The sequence below is a fragment of the Mustela nivalis genome, assembly GCF_964662115.1.
Source record: "Mustela nivalis genome assembly, chromosome: 8".
Classification (NCBI taxonomy): Eukaryota; Metazoa; Chordata; class Mammalia; order Carnivora; family Mustelidae; genus Mustela; species Mustela nivalis.
Genome location: NC_139027.1, coordinates 75,585,202 through 75,604,506, shown reverse-complemented (window position 1 = coordinate 75,604,506; position 19,305 = coordinate 75,585,202). Strand labels below are relative to the sequence as shown.

At 38.8% G+C, this 19,305-nt stretch overlaps 1 protein-coding gene across 7 annotated transcripts in view; it reads left to right on the top strand.

Moving 5' to 3' along the window:
* Positions 1 to 1,485: 1,485 nt before the first annotated feature.
* The window catches only part of THADA (THADA armadillo repeat containing), a gene marked incomplete at its 3' end in the record, with an annotated part of 120,989 nt that continues 103,169 nt past the window's right edge, over positions 1,486 to 19,305 (top strand). For 2 of the 7 annotated variants that reach the window (XM_082746750.1, XM_082746749.1), the window contains exons 1-8: positions 1,489 to 5,854; positions 8,089 to 8,184; positions 8,685 to 8,779; positions 9,537 to 9,667; positions 14,222 to 14,370; positions 14,482 to 14,514; positions 14,773 to 14,821; positions 16,760 to 16,947. In XM_082746750.1, coding sequence (XP_082602876.1) covers positions 8,109 to 8,184; positions 8,685 to 8,779; positions 9,537 to 9,667; positions 14,222 to 14,370; positions 14,482 to 14,514; positions 14,773 to 14,821; positions 16,760 to 16,947 — 721 coding nt within the window. In that variant the 5' untranslated portion in view covers positions 1,489 to 5,854; positions 8,089 to 8,108. Of the gene's footprint in view, positions 5,855 to 7,523; positions 7,646 to 8,088; positions 8,185 to 8,684; positions 8,780 to 9,536; positions 9,668 to 14,221; positions 14,371 to 14,481; positions 14,515 to 14,772; positions 14,822 to 16,759; positions 16,948 to 19,305 lie in introns of all 7 variants that reach the window. The other 5 variants (XR_014315945.1, XR_014315946.1, XR_014315947.1 and 2 more) reach the window with 5 other exon arrangements.

The window sequence follows — 19,305 nt, the reverse complement described above, 5'->3', positions numbered from 1 at the left end:
CCCAAATCACCAATATTGGATTATCTAGCAACCCTCACGGGTGTGTCTTGCTTATAACTCACGGAAAAAGAAAGGTATCATGGCAGCTCCTAGAAAGCAACAGTGTAGATATTAGAAAAAGAATAATCCATTCAGAAGCCTAAAGCATGAAACTGGGATAATATTAATAAATATGGGTATCAAAAACTCAACACAATCTTTCCTATTCCAATAAATTAGAACAATGTTTTATAAACTCTTTTCTCCCCTTGTAGTACCCAGTATAGTAGAGACCTACTCTGTAAAGTTTATATCAAGCTTTCCATCTCTTCCTGTCCCAGGTTTGCTCAGATGTCCCAAAGAAATGACAGTAGGCATCTGCTAGTCCCTTTCATGAGGAGGGCTGAGAATGGGGACTGTCATCCGACAGGGTGATGCAAAACTTCCTCATTTGTCCTCCTAGATAAAGTCCATATGTGGGCTCTCAAATGATTGTCTGGTTTTGGGTGTCAGAGTAATGTCTGGGAAATGAGATTGCTTTTTAAAACAAAAATGAAAAGCATTTATTTTCAAAAGCATTTTAATCAAGGATGGTGCTACGTATTTTAAAATTTTTATGTTTTTCCATCTGTGCCCTACACAACTGTTGCCTTTCTTTAAAATGACAGTTATGGGATACCTGGGTGGCTCAGTCAGTTAAGCGGCTGACTCTTGATTTCAGCTCAGGTATAACCTCACGGTTATGAGATGGAGCCCCATGTCAGGCCCCACACTCAGAGCAGAGTCTGCTCGTCCCTCTCCCTCCCCTTCTGCTCCATTCTCTCCCGGCCCACTTCTTGGCTCACGTGACACAAGCGCTCTCTCCCTCCCTCTCTGTCTCAAGTAAAGTAAAATAAAATAAAATAAAATAAAATAAAATAAAATGACAGTAACATAATTCAAATAGTAAAAAATGTTAACTTTTTGGTGATTACAAAAACAGGCCCTAAAACAAAAGTTTATTAACCCAGATTTACATTAAAAACAGTTGAAGAAGAAAAAATGTTCACTCAATCTAAATAGCCTGATAAACTACTTTTCCAAACACATTCTCATCCAACCCTTTTTCATCGTACCTGTATTTTTATGAAATATGTATATGTATTTCTCTGTTCCAATATTTTCAGGTCATATTATTTTATAAATATTTTTCCTTATTACTTAATTTTTGAATTACTTAAATTTTCTTTAAAGATTTGATTTTATATTTATTTACTTGACAGAGAGAGATTACAAGCAGACAGAGAGGCAGGCAGAGAGAGAGAGGGAAGCAAGCTCCCTGCTGGGCAGAGAGCCCAATGCGGGATTCGATCCCAGGACCATGAGATCACGACCTGAGCCGAAGGCAGCAGCTTAACCCACTGAGCCACCCAAGCGCCCTAAAGATTTGATTTTTTTTTTTAAGATTTTATTTTTATTTGTCAGAGAGAGAGACGGAGAGAGAGCGAGCATAGGCAGACAGAGTGGTAGGCAGAGACAGAGGGAGAAGCAGGCTCCCTGCCGAGCAAGGAGTCCGATGTGGGACTCGATCCCAGGACGCTGGGATCGTGACCTGAGCCGAAGGCAGCTGCTTAACCAACTGAGCCACCCAGGTGCCCCAAGATTTGATTTTTTGATGTAAAAAGTATAAGCAGCAATGATGCTGAATTTTAAAAACACAACACTGAAAACAATCCCTACAATTGCACCAAAAATAATAAAATAGTAGGAATAAACTTAACTAAGGAAAGACCTATACTCCAAAAACAATAAAACACTGATGAAAGAAATTGAAGAGGACACAAATAAATAGGTATTCTATGCTCATGGATTGGAAGAACCAAAATTATTAAAATGTCCATACTACTCAAAGCAATCTACAGATTCAATGCAAACCCTATCAAAATACCAACATTTTTCACAGAGCTAGGATAATATTGAACAAAACACAATAAACACAATATGAGCAATTTTCATAGCCTTCTATTTGAATGTTATATTTCATAGGATATTAACAAGTTATTCTAACATACTTTTGGATAGGAAGTTAAGAAGCTGAAACTTCTTTATAACCATTTACTATACTTTTCTCTATGCACAGGAAAAAACATGCTATTATTCAGACAATGCAGAAATACCATGGAAAATGAAGGCCTCCTATAATTCCACTCCTGAAAACACCACTGAGTACAATTTGGTGAATATTCATCCTGGCTGAACTCCTAAGGAGGACATAATTCCGTAGTTTGCTGCCACATAGTGGTAAAGTAAGCATCACTGCCCATGAACACTGTAAAGAACTTGTGAGCCATTGCCCTAACCCAACAAATATTTGCCAAGCTACTTATGCTCAGCACTGCGCTAGGTACTAGGGAATCTAAAGATGATCCCTGTCTTGGAAGGACTTGGAGGAAGACTAACAAGCATACAAATAAGTGACAAAATGGTAATGTTCTAACTGAGACAAAAATCTAAGTATGGCAGAACAAGGGATTTCTTGCCAGGTTTCACAGAGGAGGTGACATTTGAGAAGGGTCTTCAAGTGTGCTGAAGTTTCTCAGGTGGGAATATGTAAGAATGTAAGACCCTCCCAGCATAGAGCAGAGGATAGCACATCAAAAGGGCAGTGCTTTCAGGGACTATTAAGAAGGTCACTCAAGCTGGAGCCCTGTGTATGGGGAAGGAAGACAGGAGTGTCACATAGAAGACAAGCCACTAACTCTTAAGTAGGGAAGGGATTAGACTGGCTTAGGAAGAGTTTGAAGAACATCTAAAATTTCCTTCTTCCCAATAAAACTAGCTTTATGTTTAAATTCTGTGGCATCTTCTGTGAAAATGTATGTCATTAAAGGCAAACAACTTTGTAAGAAAACATGAGCATTAATGTCTCCTTTAGATATGCTGCGGAAATCACACTCAAACCACTCTTAAATCAATCATTCTGTAGTTGTGATTCCTTAGTTAGTATGTTTTAATCATTGAGGGATACCCAGCAGATGTGCTACAATATTGGGGTAGCTAGCCTCCAAAATGGCACTCCCAATTCTATTGGCCTCCTGATATTCACATTTCGGTGTCGTCCTTCTTACAATGAATAGAGCTAAACTTTGTGACTAATAGAACGTTGTTGAAATGGTGTATAACTTCTGTGGCTGGGCCATCAAAGCCATTGAAGCTTCTACTTTATTGTCACCGGCTCACCATTCTGTAAGAATGTTTAAGCAGTCTGGGAGAGGCCCACATGGAAGGAATTGAGGCCTCCTTTAAACAATCAGAGCCGCTGGACTAAGTCAGTGGTTCTTCCTGCCCCAGCCAGATTTTCCAATGACTGCAGTCTCATGAAAGACTCCTAGCCAGAAGTACTGAGCTACATACATGGCTAAATTTCTGACCCATAGAAACTGTGAGAGTGAAAATGTAGTGTTTTAAGACATTAGTTTTGGGGGTAATTTATGATGCACCAATACAAATAACAGAAGAACTTTGCTTTCTTTCATTGACTGAGGGATAAATATACTAACAAATAAATTTAGGGGCACCTGGGTGGCTCAGTCATTGAAGCATTTGCCTTCGGCTCAGGTAGTGATCTTGGTGTCCTGGGATTGAGCCCCATTCAGTGGGGAGTTTGCTCTCCCTCTCCCTCTAACTGCAGTTCATGCTTTCTCTCTCAAATAAGTAAAACAAATCTTGGGAAAAAAAAATATTTTATTAACAAGAGTTCATCTTATATTAAAAAATGACACAATGTTCATGTTCATAGCTCTAGTAGATGCTTTTGGACTTCATTTTAGACATGAAACTATGCAATAAGGCTTTTTAGAGGGATTCTTTAATTATGTCAATCATCATGTACAGCTGGCAGATTACCACAAACTGTATTTTTTTAGGAGGTGATGGACCTATAAAACTGACAGACTATTATGCTTTTCATTTATGCAAAGCAATACTTATAGGAGAAACCTAGCTTGGATCAGTATGAATTATGGCTTGTATAGAGACTTTTATGAACAAGTATTAAATAAGTATGCAATTAAGGCCTTTGTTTGTGGTTTTTAGAAATCAGATTTCAATTATTCAAATGTCCAAGATTTTAAAAAATCATTATGTGTGAAAATATGTCATTAAATAAGCATTAAAAAAAATCCATTCCCTAATTGAGGGGAAAATGCTGCTCCAAACAGGTATGTATTTCCAAAGCTAAACTACACAAAACAAAACATGGATATATTATTTTTCATGATTTTATGTAGTTCACATAAAATCCGTAATACTAGGGATTACGGAGTCTTTAAAAATTCATTTGGAATACATTTTTACAAATAAAATAAATAGCTACTTAAAAAAAAAGTTCATGGCCCAAATTCTCATGGTGTATTCTAGAAAACCTCGGAGAATTTAAGGTGGTTTCAAGCTGGTAGTGCCAGGTGGCTACAAAAACAATGGGGTATCTTCTCTAAACATATTAATATTAGAATCTTTAAAACCTAAACCGTCATTGCCTCTACTTCTCTTAGTTACCGCTCCATTTATTTCACCCTGTGTAATGGAAGTACTAGATTTATTTCTACTTGATCTTGCCATTTCTTCTCCCAGCCTGTTTTAAACCCACTCTAATCCACTCCAAACTTTTGCCCCATCACTATAAACGACAATTTCATCCTCCTCCCTTCCTCAAGCCAGAAATCTTGGGACCATCTTGACTCCTTTTTTTTTTTCCATACCCCCCTAGCTTATCCTTCAGAAAAAAACCGTTAGCTTACTTCCAGATCACAATCCAGAATCTGTCTACGCCTCAGACTTTCTTTGCATTGCTACCACCCTGGTCTGAGCCACTAGCATCTTGCTAGCCTAGTTTACAAGAGTAGCTTCCTCACTCACTGGCCGTCCATCTTCCACTACAAAGTAGTACCACCAATGACTCTATGTAGATAACCCAATTACTCTTCTGCTCAAAACGACTCCCATTTCACTGAGAGATTCCTCTTTCACTGGAAGTAAAAGTCCTTACAATGGGGAATTGGGCTTTACATCATTTAACTCCCCTTGTCCCGTTCCCTACAACCTACCCTCTTAACTCATGTGGCTCCAGCCACACCAGCCAACTTGCGGAGAGCATACGCCTCTGTGTCCGGATCTAACCACCCCACCCCCACCCTCTGTCCCAGCTCCTAGCGTAGTGCTCGGGACCTAGTTATTTATTTCTAAGTGAACGAATCATCCGATGATTTTAATTTTCTGCGTAAAATACATATTCCAAATACGGTGGAACTTTCCAGGCTGGCAATCCCCAGATAGTTAGTGCTCAGGAACTATTTGCTGAACCAACAAACGCACTCGAGGATACGTCAGTTTATTTCGACCCTTCTCATTTTAGTTAAATTCTCAAGAGTGGCTTCTGCTCAAGGCCCGAACGACCCCACCTCGCAGGCTCTACGGTCGCTGGTTCCCGCCGCCCGGAGGCAGTTTTCTCTCCTCCGCGCTGGGTAAAAAGCGTGGGAGAACGGTGGAATGTCTGGATTGAGGCACAGGGGCTCCCCCGTACTCCAGGTCTAGACTGCCCTAAGGCGAAAGAAGCCGATAAACCTCCAAGCTGCGCACACTCTCAAGTCGGAACCGACCCAAATCCACTAACACCCGCTCCTGATGACATCACCACCGCTCCGAACTCCTTATTGGAAGAGCGCAGTCAGTCAGTTCTCGCGATGACTCCTGTACCCGGTCCCCTTGCTTCCCTCCCATCGCTCCGACCCGGTAGTCAACAGACCACGTTGCGAGCCACGGGGACCTTGCAGAACTAGACCAGCTCCTGTACTCGTCTAGACGGCTGCGACTCTTCTTAGACGCTCACGGGCACGAGGTTTGGCTCTCAGGCATCGTGTCTGCCAGACGCGTGGTTGCGCGCGCGCGACTCTCCACGGCTTGGCTCCGTCACTTTGCTAGGGCAGCCGGGTGATTCGCACCAATTCTCGTCCTTTCCTATCGCGAGAATTTGGCGGTGGCTTTACCGATTTCCGGTCGCTTGGGTCTCCATGGAGACAGCACTTTCAGCAGTGTGTTTTTGTTTTGGGGGTCACCTGTGGTTCGAAATTTACCTAGAATTCCACGTGGTTCGAAAATTACCTAGAGATTGTTTGTGGGCGTCAGCCAGAAAGGTGTAGATGGCAGTGAAGCAGCGGTCAAAAGGGAAGCAGCCGGTGGGACTTAGCAGTACAACTTGCTGTCCTATCTTCTGGACGCTGGAGTAGTGTTGTAGGGTGGGCACGGGGTTTCACCCAACTGGGGAGACCCAGTTCATCAAGACAAACGTTTAGGCCTCCGTTGAGCACGCATAAGCACCGAACCAATTTTTGTATAGTCTTGAGGGTTCCACGATCAAACCCTGCTGTAAACTTACTCACCATTCACCAGAGAATAGTCTCCCTAGTTATGTCCCTATCCCTTCTTAAGTTTGTGTATTGGTTACTTTCCTAGGAAATGATCCCCAGTAATTACCCTAAATCTAATCATGTCACTTTTCACATTTTTACCTTGTCTTGCCATTATCTGTGTCCATTTTTATTATCATTTTCTGTTAAGTGTTTTTTCACGTGCCATCGCTGTATCGATTTCTTACTTTTCACATAGGCGGTAGGTTTCTTCAGTGTCAGGACTAGCTTGTCACTTAGGTACGGAATATACATACCAGGTAGTGCACTTTTCTGTTGAAAGCATACATCTCTTGACAATTTTTGTTAGCTTATTCATTTGTTTATTCACCAAATATTTATTAAGCACTCATTATATGCCAGGTACTGTTTTAAGAATTGAGAATTAAAACAGTGGATAAAACAGATTTAAGTTGCTTCCTTTGTGGAGTTTATTACTAGGGGAGACAGACAATATACAAATAAACGAGTTATTGCAGTTTTAGGTACTAGTAGTACTATGAAGGAAGTAAAGTAATGGAAATGATCTGTGGCATTTTAGACGGGTAGAGTGGTCATGGAGGGCTTCTCATAGGAGGTGTTGTTTGAAAAGAAACTTGAAATATGGGGAAAAGACCTTGCAAACATCTCGTGGAACAAGCATTAACTGGCAGAAGTATGAAGAAGGGCAAAGTGCCTTAGATGGTGAAGAGAAGATTGATTTGTGATGAAAATGCAGAGGAAGGCAGGACCAGATTACCTGTGGCCTTGAGGGCCAGGGTCTCAAGTTGGATTTTATTTTAAGTGTAACTGGAAGCCCTTGGAAAGTTTTAAGCAGGAGAGTAATTAGATTTGATTAAAGTTTTAAAAAGATTGCTCTGATGATGGTGAAAAGAGGGGACTCCTCAGAAACAAGGGAGAGGAGAGGAGACCAGTTGTGGGTCTGTTGCAGGAGTCCAGATGCAAAGGGATCATTCAGCTTCTGCTGGGCTATTTCCAGGGTTGGGGCAATTCTCTGTTTACAAGGAAGTCCATTTCACAGTTGGACCAGAGAGTTCTTCCTTTGTATTGGGCTGGAATCTGCCTCACTGAAACTTGCACTGACTTTTCCTCATTCTGTAGCAGGATAGAATACATCTCCTCTTTTTCTGACGGTCCTCCAACAACTGCAGCTGCTCTGTAGCACTTGTCCTGTCCTCTTTCCTCCAGGACAAACACCTTTGGTTAAGTGGAAAGGCACTGAGGTTAGTTGGGCCCAGTTTACTTTTGGAAAAAAGATGCTGGTTTGTTATTGTTATTACTAAAAAGAAGGTTGGCTGTATTTTAAAATACAAAGACTGGGCCATAAAAGGTAAGAATAACTTTAGACAATAATAAACTTTTGTTGAGCTTAAAAAATGTTTTTCTTTTATGAAGCAGAAATTCTTTGACCAGTGGTTCTCCACCTGAGGCCACTTTGCTCTCCAGGAGACATTTGGCAATGTCTGGAGGTATTTTTTGGTTGGCATAACTTGCGGGAAAGGGGATGTTACTGGCATCTAATGGGTAGAGGCCAGGAACCTGTTAAACATCCTACAATACACAGAACAGCACTGCATAGCAAAAAATTATCTGGCCCCAAATGCCACTAGTGCTGAGGTTCAGAAATCCTGAATTAGACAATGCTTTAAACTCTTCTTTTTTGCAGCGACTGCTATTCTGTTTAAAATGGGTGTAAAAAAGAAGAAAGAAATGCAAGTAACTGCACTGACCATTTGCCATCAAGACCTTGAAACTTTGAGATGTAAGTGATTTTTGACTTAATTTGTTTGCTTTTTCTTTGTTTTAAAGATTTTATTTATTTGATAGAGATCACAAATAGGCAGAGAGACAGGCAGAGAGAGAGGAGGAAGCAGGCTCCCTGCTGAGTGGAGAGCCCAAGGCGGGGCTCCATCCGAGGACTCTGAGATCGTGACCCACTTCGAAGGCAGAGGCTTTAACCCACTGAGCCACCCAGGCATCCCTAATTTGTTTGCCTCTTTTCTGGGTTATAGAGTATTTCTGTCTCTGAGACTCACTATCACATGACGTTCAAACTCTTGCTATGTACTTTTTCCATGTTCTTTGCATTCAGTTTTACATGTAAAATGGTTTCCGAAAAATGTTGTCTCTGGACTAAGCTCTGTCTGCTTTTTTTTTTTTTTGGTTTATAAGTACTTAGATTTTTGATAATGCATAACAAAGGCAAACTCATATGCATACACTGTTAAATCCTTAAAGAAATTTTTTTTGTGTGTTTTCTAGCTTTGGCTGATGTGGAAGGAAAGAATCTAGCTTCTTTGCTGTTACATTGTGTACAGCTCATGGATGGAGTATCACAAATCCATTACGTTAAACAGGTAAGACTGCATTGATATTCCTGGATACATCTTGAAGAATATCATGCTGTTATGGACTTCTAAAATTAACTGACAGCTTTTGGCTTCCAATTATTTAATATAAATGTATCATTAAGGAATAGTGTTTTTTTTTCCCTTTTCTGTTTGTTGTATCATCTCATTTTATTCAGAGTGTTGGTAGAAGCCATACTCGGGCCTCCACCAGCATTGGAGCTGTAAAAGGATAGGACAGTGAGACAACTGTGCATACCTTTCTCTTTTTCTTTTTTCTTTTTTTTTGTGCATACCTTTCTTGTGAAGAGAAATTTAAAAAAATTATTTCTAGTAATTTGAAACCTTAAAACTCTTCAGCAGACACATTAAGAAGTTAATTTAAAATGTAAAGACTGTCCTAACCAGTATTTCTGTGTTAGGATTTACCATTTGAACTTGCATAATTTTTTTGGAAAGCAATTAAATATATTACTGGTTTTTCAATAGAGCTATAGAATTCCTATACCTTAAGCCATTAACAAGTCTAATTCTTAATAGAGGTAGGTCTGGAGGGTAAACTGGGAGTTGGGGATATGGGTATATGGGTTAAAAAGGTTAAAAAATACTAAACTAGGTGTTTAAATCGGTATCCTTTAACAGTGCATTGTAGAAAACATTACATGCCATAATTGAGACTTCAAAGAGTATTTGAAACTTTATTACTTTGCTATATATACTTCATAATAGAAAAAATTACTATGCCTTTGAATTTTTTGGATTGTAGATTGTGCCTTTACTGGAGAAGGCAGATAAAAATGGCGCATGTGATCCCACTATTCGAAGTTGTTTGGATATTTTAGCCGGCATTTATCTTTCTTTGAGTGTAAAGAATCCCTTGAAGAAAGTTTTGGCAAGGTAAGGAGGAAAAGGAAAGGAAGTTAAGCATTATAAATGTTCAGTTTGACCAAAAGTAAACAGTACCTAAAATTCTCCTGGTTTGGTAAAACTGAACTGCAGTACCTCACTAACAATTTCTTTTATATGGTCTCTGCTTTGTTTACTTATGACAACTTTTTAAAAATGTAGACTGGCTTTTAGGTCATAGGCTTTAATAAAATAGGTTATGGGATATAGTTTGCTGACTCCTAATTTAGTCTATTTATGTTAATGCAATTATTGGTTAAGTTTAATCTGTCATCTTGCTATTTCTTTTTCCTCTGTTTTTACCATTTGTTCTTAGTTTAAACATACTTGTAATTACACAGGTAATACAAGAATATATGCTTGATGTAAAGACATCAAGCAATGTAGGAGTGAAAGAAATAAGAAATGAGCCTTCTGTTTCACTCTTCCTGGCTTATCTTACCTTTTTTAATAAAGGTCATCAGTTAACATTTTGGTATCTAACTCTTTAGACCTTTTCTTGTGTGTGTTCTGTAGCTTGTTTTTTCACTAAAGAATGTTTTAGAGATAGTTTCAAGTCAGCATAGTCCGTATTCTTTTTTTAATTGTGTGAAAAAACACACAACATAAAATTAGCCATCTTAACCATTTTTGAGTGGTAAGTATATTTACATTGTTGTGCAGTGGATCTCCACAGAGTTTTTCATCTTGCAAAATTGAAACTATATACATTAAACAGTAAATCCCCATTTCCTCCTCCCCCTAACCCCTACCACAATTCTATGTCCTGTTTTTATGAATTTGATTACCTTATTTACATCATATGAGTGGAATATTTGTATTTGTCTTTTTTTTTTTTTATTGGCTTATTTTACTTAGCATAATGTTCTCAAGGTTCATCCTCGTGGTAGCATGTGGCAGGATTTTTGTCCTTCCTAAGGCTGAATTATATTCCATCATCCATGTGTACGACATGGTATTCATTCATTCATCAGCTGATAGACATCTGGGTTGCTTCCTCCTCTTGGCTATTATGAACAATGCTTCTATGAACATGGGTATTTAAATATCTCTTTGAGATCCTGCTTTCAGTTCTTTTGGATATTTACCCAAAGGTGGGATTACTGGATCATATGGTGATTATATTTTTAATTTTCTGAGGAACCTCCATATTGTTTTTCATAGTGTCTGCACTATTTTATGCTCCCACCAAAGGTCCTTATTCTCTCTCTTTCTTTCTTTCAAGATTTTATTTATTTGACAGAGAGACACAGTGAGAGAGGGAGAGGGGTATGGGAGAGGGAGAAGCAGGCTTCCCACAGAGCAGGGAGCCCAATGCAGGACTTGATCTTAGAACCCTGGGATCATGACCTGAGCCAAAAGAAGACGCTTAACAACCGAGCCACTCAGACACCCCAAGTCCTTATATTTTCTTACAGCTAAAATTTCTGTAATATGGATATACCAAAATTTTTATGTACTGAGTTACATATTATGAAATCACTTTCCATTGATATTTAGTTTGTTTTGTTTTCATGATTCCAACAATGATACAATTATATTCTTAATTATGTATATAAGCGTTCTGTGTATTTACCTGAGATAAATTCCTGTAAATGGAATTTCTTTACCAAAATCATTGCTAACCTGTACTCCCCCAAAGGTATTCCAGTTTATACTCCTATTAACAGTGAACGAGAATGCCAGTATCTTCATATCTTCTAACACTGGGTAATACCAATCTTTAAACCATTTAAAATCTAACAGATAAAAAAAAATAATACTTTTTTTTACTTTTCAGTAAGATTACTAGTGAGATTGAACATTTTTTAATATGTGGAGTTTGACTATTTGTGATTATATGTCTTTTTATGTTTCCTTGTTAGAATGTCTTTTCTTTTTATGTAAGTAAATTTATTTAATGTGTCAAAAAGCAAATGGTCAAGGGTGCCTGGGTGACTCAGTTAGTTAAGCATCTGCCTTTGGTTCAGGTCATGATCCCAGGGTCCTGGGATCAAGTCCCGAATCAGGCTCCCTTCTCAGTGGGGCGCCTGCTTTTCCCTGTCCTTCTGCCCCCTGGCTCATGCAGTCTCTCTCACTCTCTCTCTGTCTCAAATTAAAAAAAAAAAAAAAAATCTTTAAAGGAAAAAAAAAAAATAAAGGAAATGATCAGATACTGGCGAGTTCTAGGGTTTTGGGGAAGTAGTCAACAGTGTCATCAAAGATCTTGATGTTTTCCATTTTTCTCCCATTTGTTGGCCATATCTTCCCTCAGAATTACAAGGAGCTGTAGGAGTTGTAGCCACTTTATATAGACATGACAGCATCCACAAATGAAAAAAGGAAATTTCCTTTTTTCCTTCTCTTTTTATTGGAGAGAAAAACATTTTGCAGAAGGTTCCAGGAGACTTCCTATCACTTTCTGTTGTCAAGATTGGGTCATATACCCACCTTCTGGTTGTAAGAATGGCTGGGAAGCAAGACTCTCACACCTTTGGTTTCTGTAGTGGGAGGTGAGTTTTGCCACTAAAGAAGGGCTTGGGAGGTACCTGGGTGGCTCAGTGGGTTAAAGCCTCTGCCTTCGGCTTAGGTCATGATCCCAGGGTCCTGGGATCGAGCCCTGCATTGGGCTCTCTGCTCAGCAGGGAGACTACTTCTCTCCCTCTCACTCTCTGCCTACTTGTGATCTCTGTCTGTCAAATAAATAAATAAAATCTTAAAAAAAAAAAATAAGAAGGGCTTGGGTATGAGATCTCTATCTAGATTATGTACTAGATATTCCTTTGTTTTATTACATATATTTAAACTTTCTTTATGGTGTATTTGCCTTATAAAAATTAGAATATTTTTCTTGGTAATCAAACCCACTAATATTTTTCTTTGAATACATTTCTGAGTTTCATGTCTTCCTTAATGTATGCTTTCTCTACTATAAGATCATATAAAATTACTTGCTTGTCTTTATTAAAATGCTTCATCTGGAATTAAACTTTGAGTGGAGTGTAAGTTAGAGATCCAATTTAGTTTTTGATAATGGGGACCCACTTATTCGCAAACTTTTGAATAGTCCATCTTTCCCATGTATCTGGAATGCCATTTTATTATGTTTTGTGTTCCTGTATAAACACAGATTTGATTTTAGACTTGGGTCTGTTTGTTTACTCACCAACATCATACTTTTATTTACTATAGTTTGATGAGGTAGTTTGATTATATGCTGGAACAAGTCACCCTCCGGGGACGACTTCTTCAGACTATTCCTATTTCTAAATTCTGTCTCTTCCAGAAGAGCTTTAGAACTGTTCAGTCATATTTTTAAAAAAGTGCCTACTGGTTTTGATATAGATTAATTGAAGTAAAATTGACACTAAATTGAATTTATCTGATAAGTAAATTTTTTTGCTTGTCTACTATATGTCAAATAAGTATTCCAGGCATTGAGGTTATAATGAATAAAACATTTTAGAATAGAGGTTAGATACTTTTTTTTTTAAGATTTATTTATTTTAAAGATTAAAAAAAAGATTTTATTTATTTGACAGAGAGAGAGATCACAAGTAGGCAGAGGGGCAGGCAGAGGGCAAGGGGGAAGCAGGCTCCCCACTGAGCAAAAAGCCCCAATGCAGGGCTCGAGTCCAGGATCCCGAGATCATGACCTGAGCTGAAGGCAGAGGCTTAACCCACTGAGCCACCCAGGCACCCCAAGATTTATTTATTTTAGAGAGAGAGAGTGAACATTTGGGGAAGAAGGGGCAGAGGGAGAGGGAGAGAGAATCTCAAGCAGACTTCCTGCTGAGCCAGGAGCCCGGTGCTGGGCTCCATCCCTTGACCCTGAGATCATGACCTGAGCTGAAATCAAGAGTTGGAAGCTTGACCATGGCACCCCTGGAAGTTATGTTCTAAGAACAAGATTGAAAATAATCAAAATAAATAATCAAAATATATAGGATTAGATGAAATGAATGCTATGGAGAAAAATAAAGCATCAAGGGGGAATGGGAATACTAATGCTGGGGTGAAGGTTACAATTTAAAATATGGAGGTCACTTCAGATGTCTTGGCTCAAATGTCATTGTTAAGGTGATACTTGAGATTGACCTGCAAGGGATGAGGGAATGATTATTGGGTCTATTTGAGGGAAGCATGTTAGGTGGAGGAAATAGCAAGAGCAAAGGCTTTGGTATATCTTTGCAACAAGGAAGGCTATATAGCTAGAGCTAAGTGAACATGGATTAAGATGAGGCTGGAGAGCTAATGGTGGCATTAGAGTGTGTAGTCTTGTAAGTCATTGTCACCACTATGGCAACTAATTTGAGAAGGACATTGTTGGATGATTTTAGGCAGAGGACTAATATGGTGTTTTTATAGTATCACTCTGGCTACTCTTTTGAGAAGGGAAATGAGATGGAAGCAAAGCGTTCCAGTGATTGTGGCATGAAGTTAAAATTTTCTACCTTATTTTGAAGGTGTAGTTCAGTATTCCTTCATTTGTATGATTTCCTCCCCACTCTGTATATCCACTTGCTACATAGTTATGAAATATTTAATACTCAGTTCTTTTTCTAGCTCACTAAATGGCCTACCTGAATTTTTCCAAACTGAGGCTGTACAAAGTTTTACTTCTCGTCTTCAGGAAGAATTGAATACTACTGATCTATACTCTTACAGGAAAGTAATTGATAATATATCTTCCTGTATGGAGAACTTTGACTTGGGTAAGCCAGCTCTGTGTAGTATTTTTTCTACCATTACATCATTGTTTTTAAATGACATTAGATTTTGGCCCTGGAGCTCCTTACCAGTGTTGATTTTTTTTATCCCCACAGGTAGAACAGGAGTTAATAATCTTCTTAAAAATGGTAAGTCCTATTATTTTATTTTATTTTGAGGGGGTAACTGCTTGTATGAGTCATTTTGGAACTGGTTCTTTTCTCTTTCTTGGCAATGGGCAGAGTCTTGCAGATTACTAGAGTACATCATGCCCCTTCCTTTTAAGTTTCTACCTCTATAACATGATATTATTATAGGTAACACTAACTTAAAATATTTTCTTATACTGACATGACACTTTACAATTTTGGGTTCTGCTTTGTCATTATGTATTCTTTTTGTTTCAGTGCTCCATTTTCTGCAGAAGAGTTTGATTGAAATCTCAGAAGAAAATAGGTGAGTATTATCTGTTCACATGCTTGTGCGTCTATGTGTATGTACACTTGTAGTTGTGTATTGTCTTTGTACAAGGGAAATTTAAAAATGTATTCTAGAATGTGCTTCATTCCATCCCTCTCTGTTAATATGAGTCCTGATTATTGAAATTTATCTTTCAGAAGTTTGATATTTAATTTAACCAATCAAATAAATTCTTAGGAGAATATGAGAATGAGCTTCTTCCTCCCCAAGTGTTCCTTTCTGATAGCATTCTGTTCTTGTTTTATGAGTGAAATATATTGTTATCTTTCTGAGGATATTAATGATAGTTTTTTTTTAATAGTTTCTTATCTTTATATAGTCTTGTTTCTTCTAAGTTGCTTTTTTTTCTGTTTGATGCTTTCACTTTGCTAGATGCTCTCATCAGAAATCTGGTGATTTTTGGCCAAGTGCCCATATTTAAGGATGGGGTACTGAGAGTTGATTTGACTCTGTGCATATGGGTGGGGTTGATTGCAGGTTTTATTGTAGGCTAATTTAGCTAGGCTATTGCTTTGGGAAATCTCTGATATCAATATCACTAGGTCTTTTTGCATGGGTAACAGAGTCTCCATGGAATCAAACCATTGGCTGAATATTCTGGCCGCTGAGGGAGTGAAGAAAGATTAGGCTGTGGCATTTGGCATTCATTGTTCATATAGTTACCTAATTCTCTTGTTTGCAATATGGTGTTCCTGGCTTATCTGTGCATGTTGTTTTACCTTCTCTAGAGGTAAGCCAGTTGTAGCCAGTAGCCAGTTTTCCTGTTTTCTGCTGTGTTGAGAATAGACTGAAAGGGGTGGCAAGGATAGAAGCTGGGAGACCAGTTAGGAGGTCATGGCAATAATCCCAGGGAGAAGATGAGAGTGACTTAGGCCAGGAGTGGCAGTGAAGGTGGTCTAATTCTGTGTGTATTTTGAAGGTAGGACCAACAGGATTTTCTTAGAGATGGGGTAGGAAAGATAGAAGTCAAGGATGATGACCAAGTTTTTGTAGGGTAGAGATCACAGCAGGTAGAGCAGGTTTGGAGTTGAAGATGAGTTCATGTAGTTTAATATGTCTGTTAGACATCCAAGTGCCGATATCGATAAGAAGTTGCATATGCAAGTCTGGGATTAGCAAGAGAGATTCAGGCTGGAGATACAAATTTGGGAATCATCAGCATATAGATCATAATTTAAAGTTTATGAGCTAGATGTGATCACATCAAGGGAACAAAGTAGCTGAACCAAAGAGGGAGAGTAAAGACTGAGTTGTGGAAAGCTGTAAAGAGGTTAGGGAGAAGAGGATAAGGTGTCTAGGAAGGAGCAATGGTGAAGTAGGAGAAAATGGAGGAGAGCCTGGTGTCTTGGAAGTCAAGTGAAGAAAGTGTATCAGGGTTGAGGGGGAGTGTTCAAGTTTAGAAATTGTGGCATTCTAGGAACCCCTGGGTGGCTCAGTTGGTTAAGTGTCTGTCTTCAAGTCAGGTCATGATCCCCGGGCCCTGGGATTGAGTCCCTCATCGGGCTCCCTGCTCAGTGGGGAGCTTGCTTCTCCCTCTGCCACTTCCCTTGCTTATGTGCACGCACACTCTTTCTTTCTGACAAATAAATAAATAAATAAATTTAAAAAAATCTTAAAAATAAAAAAGATTGTGGCATTCATTCTTGCTCTGTTATTTTTACTGTAAAAAAAGAGAAGCAAGATTAGTCATTAGCTGAGGAGGAGGAAAATGTTGAGGTAAGAATGTTGAAAGTTTACAGTATATGTCCCCATAATTGGAATGTTTATGGAAGTGGAGGAGAGAGTCATAAATGTCTAGTATAATTTAAAACGAATTTTGGCCCTTTGATTGAGGAATATTTCTTTCAGAGGGATAAAAATGGGGGCATTTTTATGTGACTTTTCTTTTGTAATAATGTCTTTTCTTCGTTATAGAAAATTTGCTGGAAATCATATAGTTCAAACGCAACTGATGAATGACTTGTTGGTAGGCACTAGAGTTTCAGTGATGTTAGTGCAGAAAATACAAGACTTCCAGAGAATTCATTTGAAGGCTTCTACTTCTCCCATATGGCAAAGTATGTGTGGATTGCTGAGTATTTTCGCCAAGTTTTTAAGTGATGGTAAGTGTAAAACCATGAAAATGATGATTATAATTGAGTGTCATTCAGCTTGTGTTAATAATGATATGAAATGTTTGATACTTAGTCGAGTTGTAGAACCTCTCTTCCAGCCCCTTAAAATGGGGAAATGGCCCAGATTATGAGGTTTTAATGCTTTTTCTTTCAAATGTACCCGTTCTGCAAGGGATAATGTTGAAGGACTTTTCTAAATGTGTGTGTGTATATTGCGAAGAAGAAAACCTAACAGCCTTAGTGTTGAAAAGCCACAGACTTTAAATGACAAAAGAAATTCTTGATAAGAAGAGATTTCCAAATCTGAGTGGACGATCTGGAAAGGAGAACATAACCCATACATTTCTCTTCAAGTGATGATGGTAGTCCTTGTTGGGGGTGGTCATCATGCCCCCTTATGTCTCTCGTATGTTGCTTCTATCCATATAAATTGTGTTACTGGGAAGCCAAATAGTTAATGAGAGGAAGTCTCTCTTGTAAAAGTATATCAAATAACAAAATAAAATGAAATGGTAGAATATCACCATTTTTTGTAACCCGAGGAATGGATGCAGGCAGTAAGCATTGGCAACTGCTAACTTTACGGAACAGACAGCCAGACAACATGTCTCCCTTAGAGGCTTGCTTTTACCACCCATACTCTTCCCAGAGTGACTGAACTTGAGACTGATCTCTAGATCACTTGCCCATTTACAGGAATTACAAAAGACAGAAGAGTGTGTTGAAGTGCATTAGGATGAGGCAACCCCACATCCAGATTGTGGGGAAACTGCAGATCAAAGGCCAAAGCTCTTGAACAGAGAAATTGTAATGAAATGAAGGGTAGAGAGGGCACCTGGAGATTAAAAGGCACTTAAAAGATATATCATATTTTTTTAAAAAATGGACAGGCCTAAACTGCAGTGTCTAGGGATACACATTTGATGAATAAAATCATTTGAAAATCAGGAAGCCATTACTTTGGAAGTCATGATAATCCTTACTCAGGGTGAGAAAAGGGGGTGTGGCTGGGATGAGGCACTTGGAGGAGCCTTCTGCGCTGGGTGCCCGAGTTTGATTTCTCACCTTGAACACTGGGTACAAGAGTGTTTACCTTCAAATAATTTATTAAGCTCTACACTTGTTTTAGGTGTTTTCCTATATCAGTGTGTTACAAGATAATATAAAATTAGGGACACCTGGGTGGCTCAGTTGGTTAAGCCACTGCCTTTGGCTCAGGTCATGATCCCAGAATTCTGGGATCAAGTCCCGCATTGGGCTCTTTGCTCATCGGGGAGCCTGCTTCTCTCTCTCCCCCTGCCATTCTGCCTGCTTGTGCGCTCTCTCTGACAAATAAATACAATCTTTAAAAAAAAAGATTAATAAAAAAATGATATGTAACACATAAAGCATTTACAAAAAGTTAATTACCTTTTTACCCTTGACCTCACATTCTGTATGGTCATGCATGCATGTAATATTAACTTATTAAAAAATTATTGGGGTTAGTTTAGAGTTTTTGTTTGTAAAGAGCAGTAACTGACTCTGGTTTTGCTAGACTAATGGGAGAAAACATAGTATGTCACTGTTTGTATGTTTTGAATCCTGGTAACTAGTGAAAGTGCTAGCTGTCTTGTCCAGATAGTTTTTTAAAATTAATTAATTAACTGGGATGCCTGGGTGGCTCAGTTGGTTAGACGACTGCCTTCGGCTCAGGTCATGATCCCAGGACCCTGATCGAGTCCCGCATCGGGCTCCCAGCTCCATGGGGAGTCTGCTTCTCTCTTTGACCTTCTCCTTGCTCATGCTCTCTCTCACTGTCTCTCTCTCAAATAAATAAATAAATAATCTTTAAAAAATATTAATTAATTAACTAATTAATTAATTTTGGCTAGGATCTCAGTTATTGAAAGGAAAGTTACTTTGAGATGCAATTTACAGACATATTTTCAGAGAACATTTGCTTTTTAGAAGAGGACTTTGTTCTTCTTAAAAAAAAAAAAGCCTGGTGAAATGCAGGGAAGACCTGATTTCAGTACAAGGCAGCCTCTTTTCTGAGCAGTTGGTAGGGTCTGTCCAGTGCCATTCTTCCCCAGGGTTTTAATTTTTTTTTTGTTTAAAGATTTACTTATTTGTTTATTTGACAGAGAGAAAGAGATCACAAATAAGCAGAGAGGCAGGCAGAGAGAGATGGGGAAGCAGGCTCCTTGCTGAGCAGAGAGCCTGACGTGGGGCTCAGTCCCAGGACCCTGAGATCATGACCTGGGCTGAAGGTAGAGGCTTAACCCACTGAGCCAACCAGGCGTCCCTCCCCAGGGTTTTAAATCTTCACTTATCAGTCAAGTGTTTGGCTGCAGGTAACAGAAA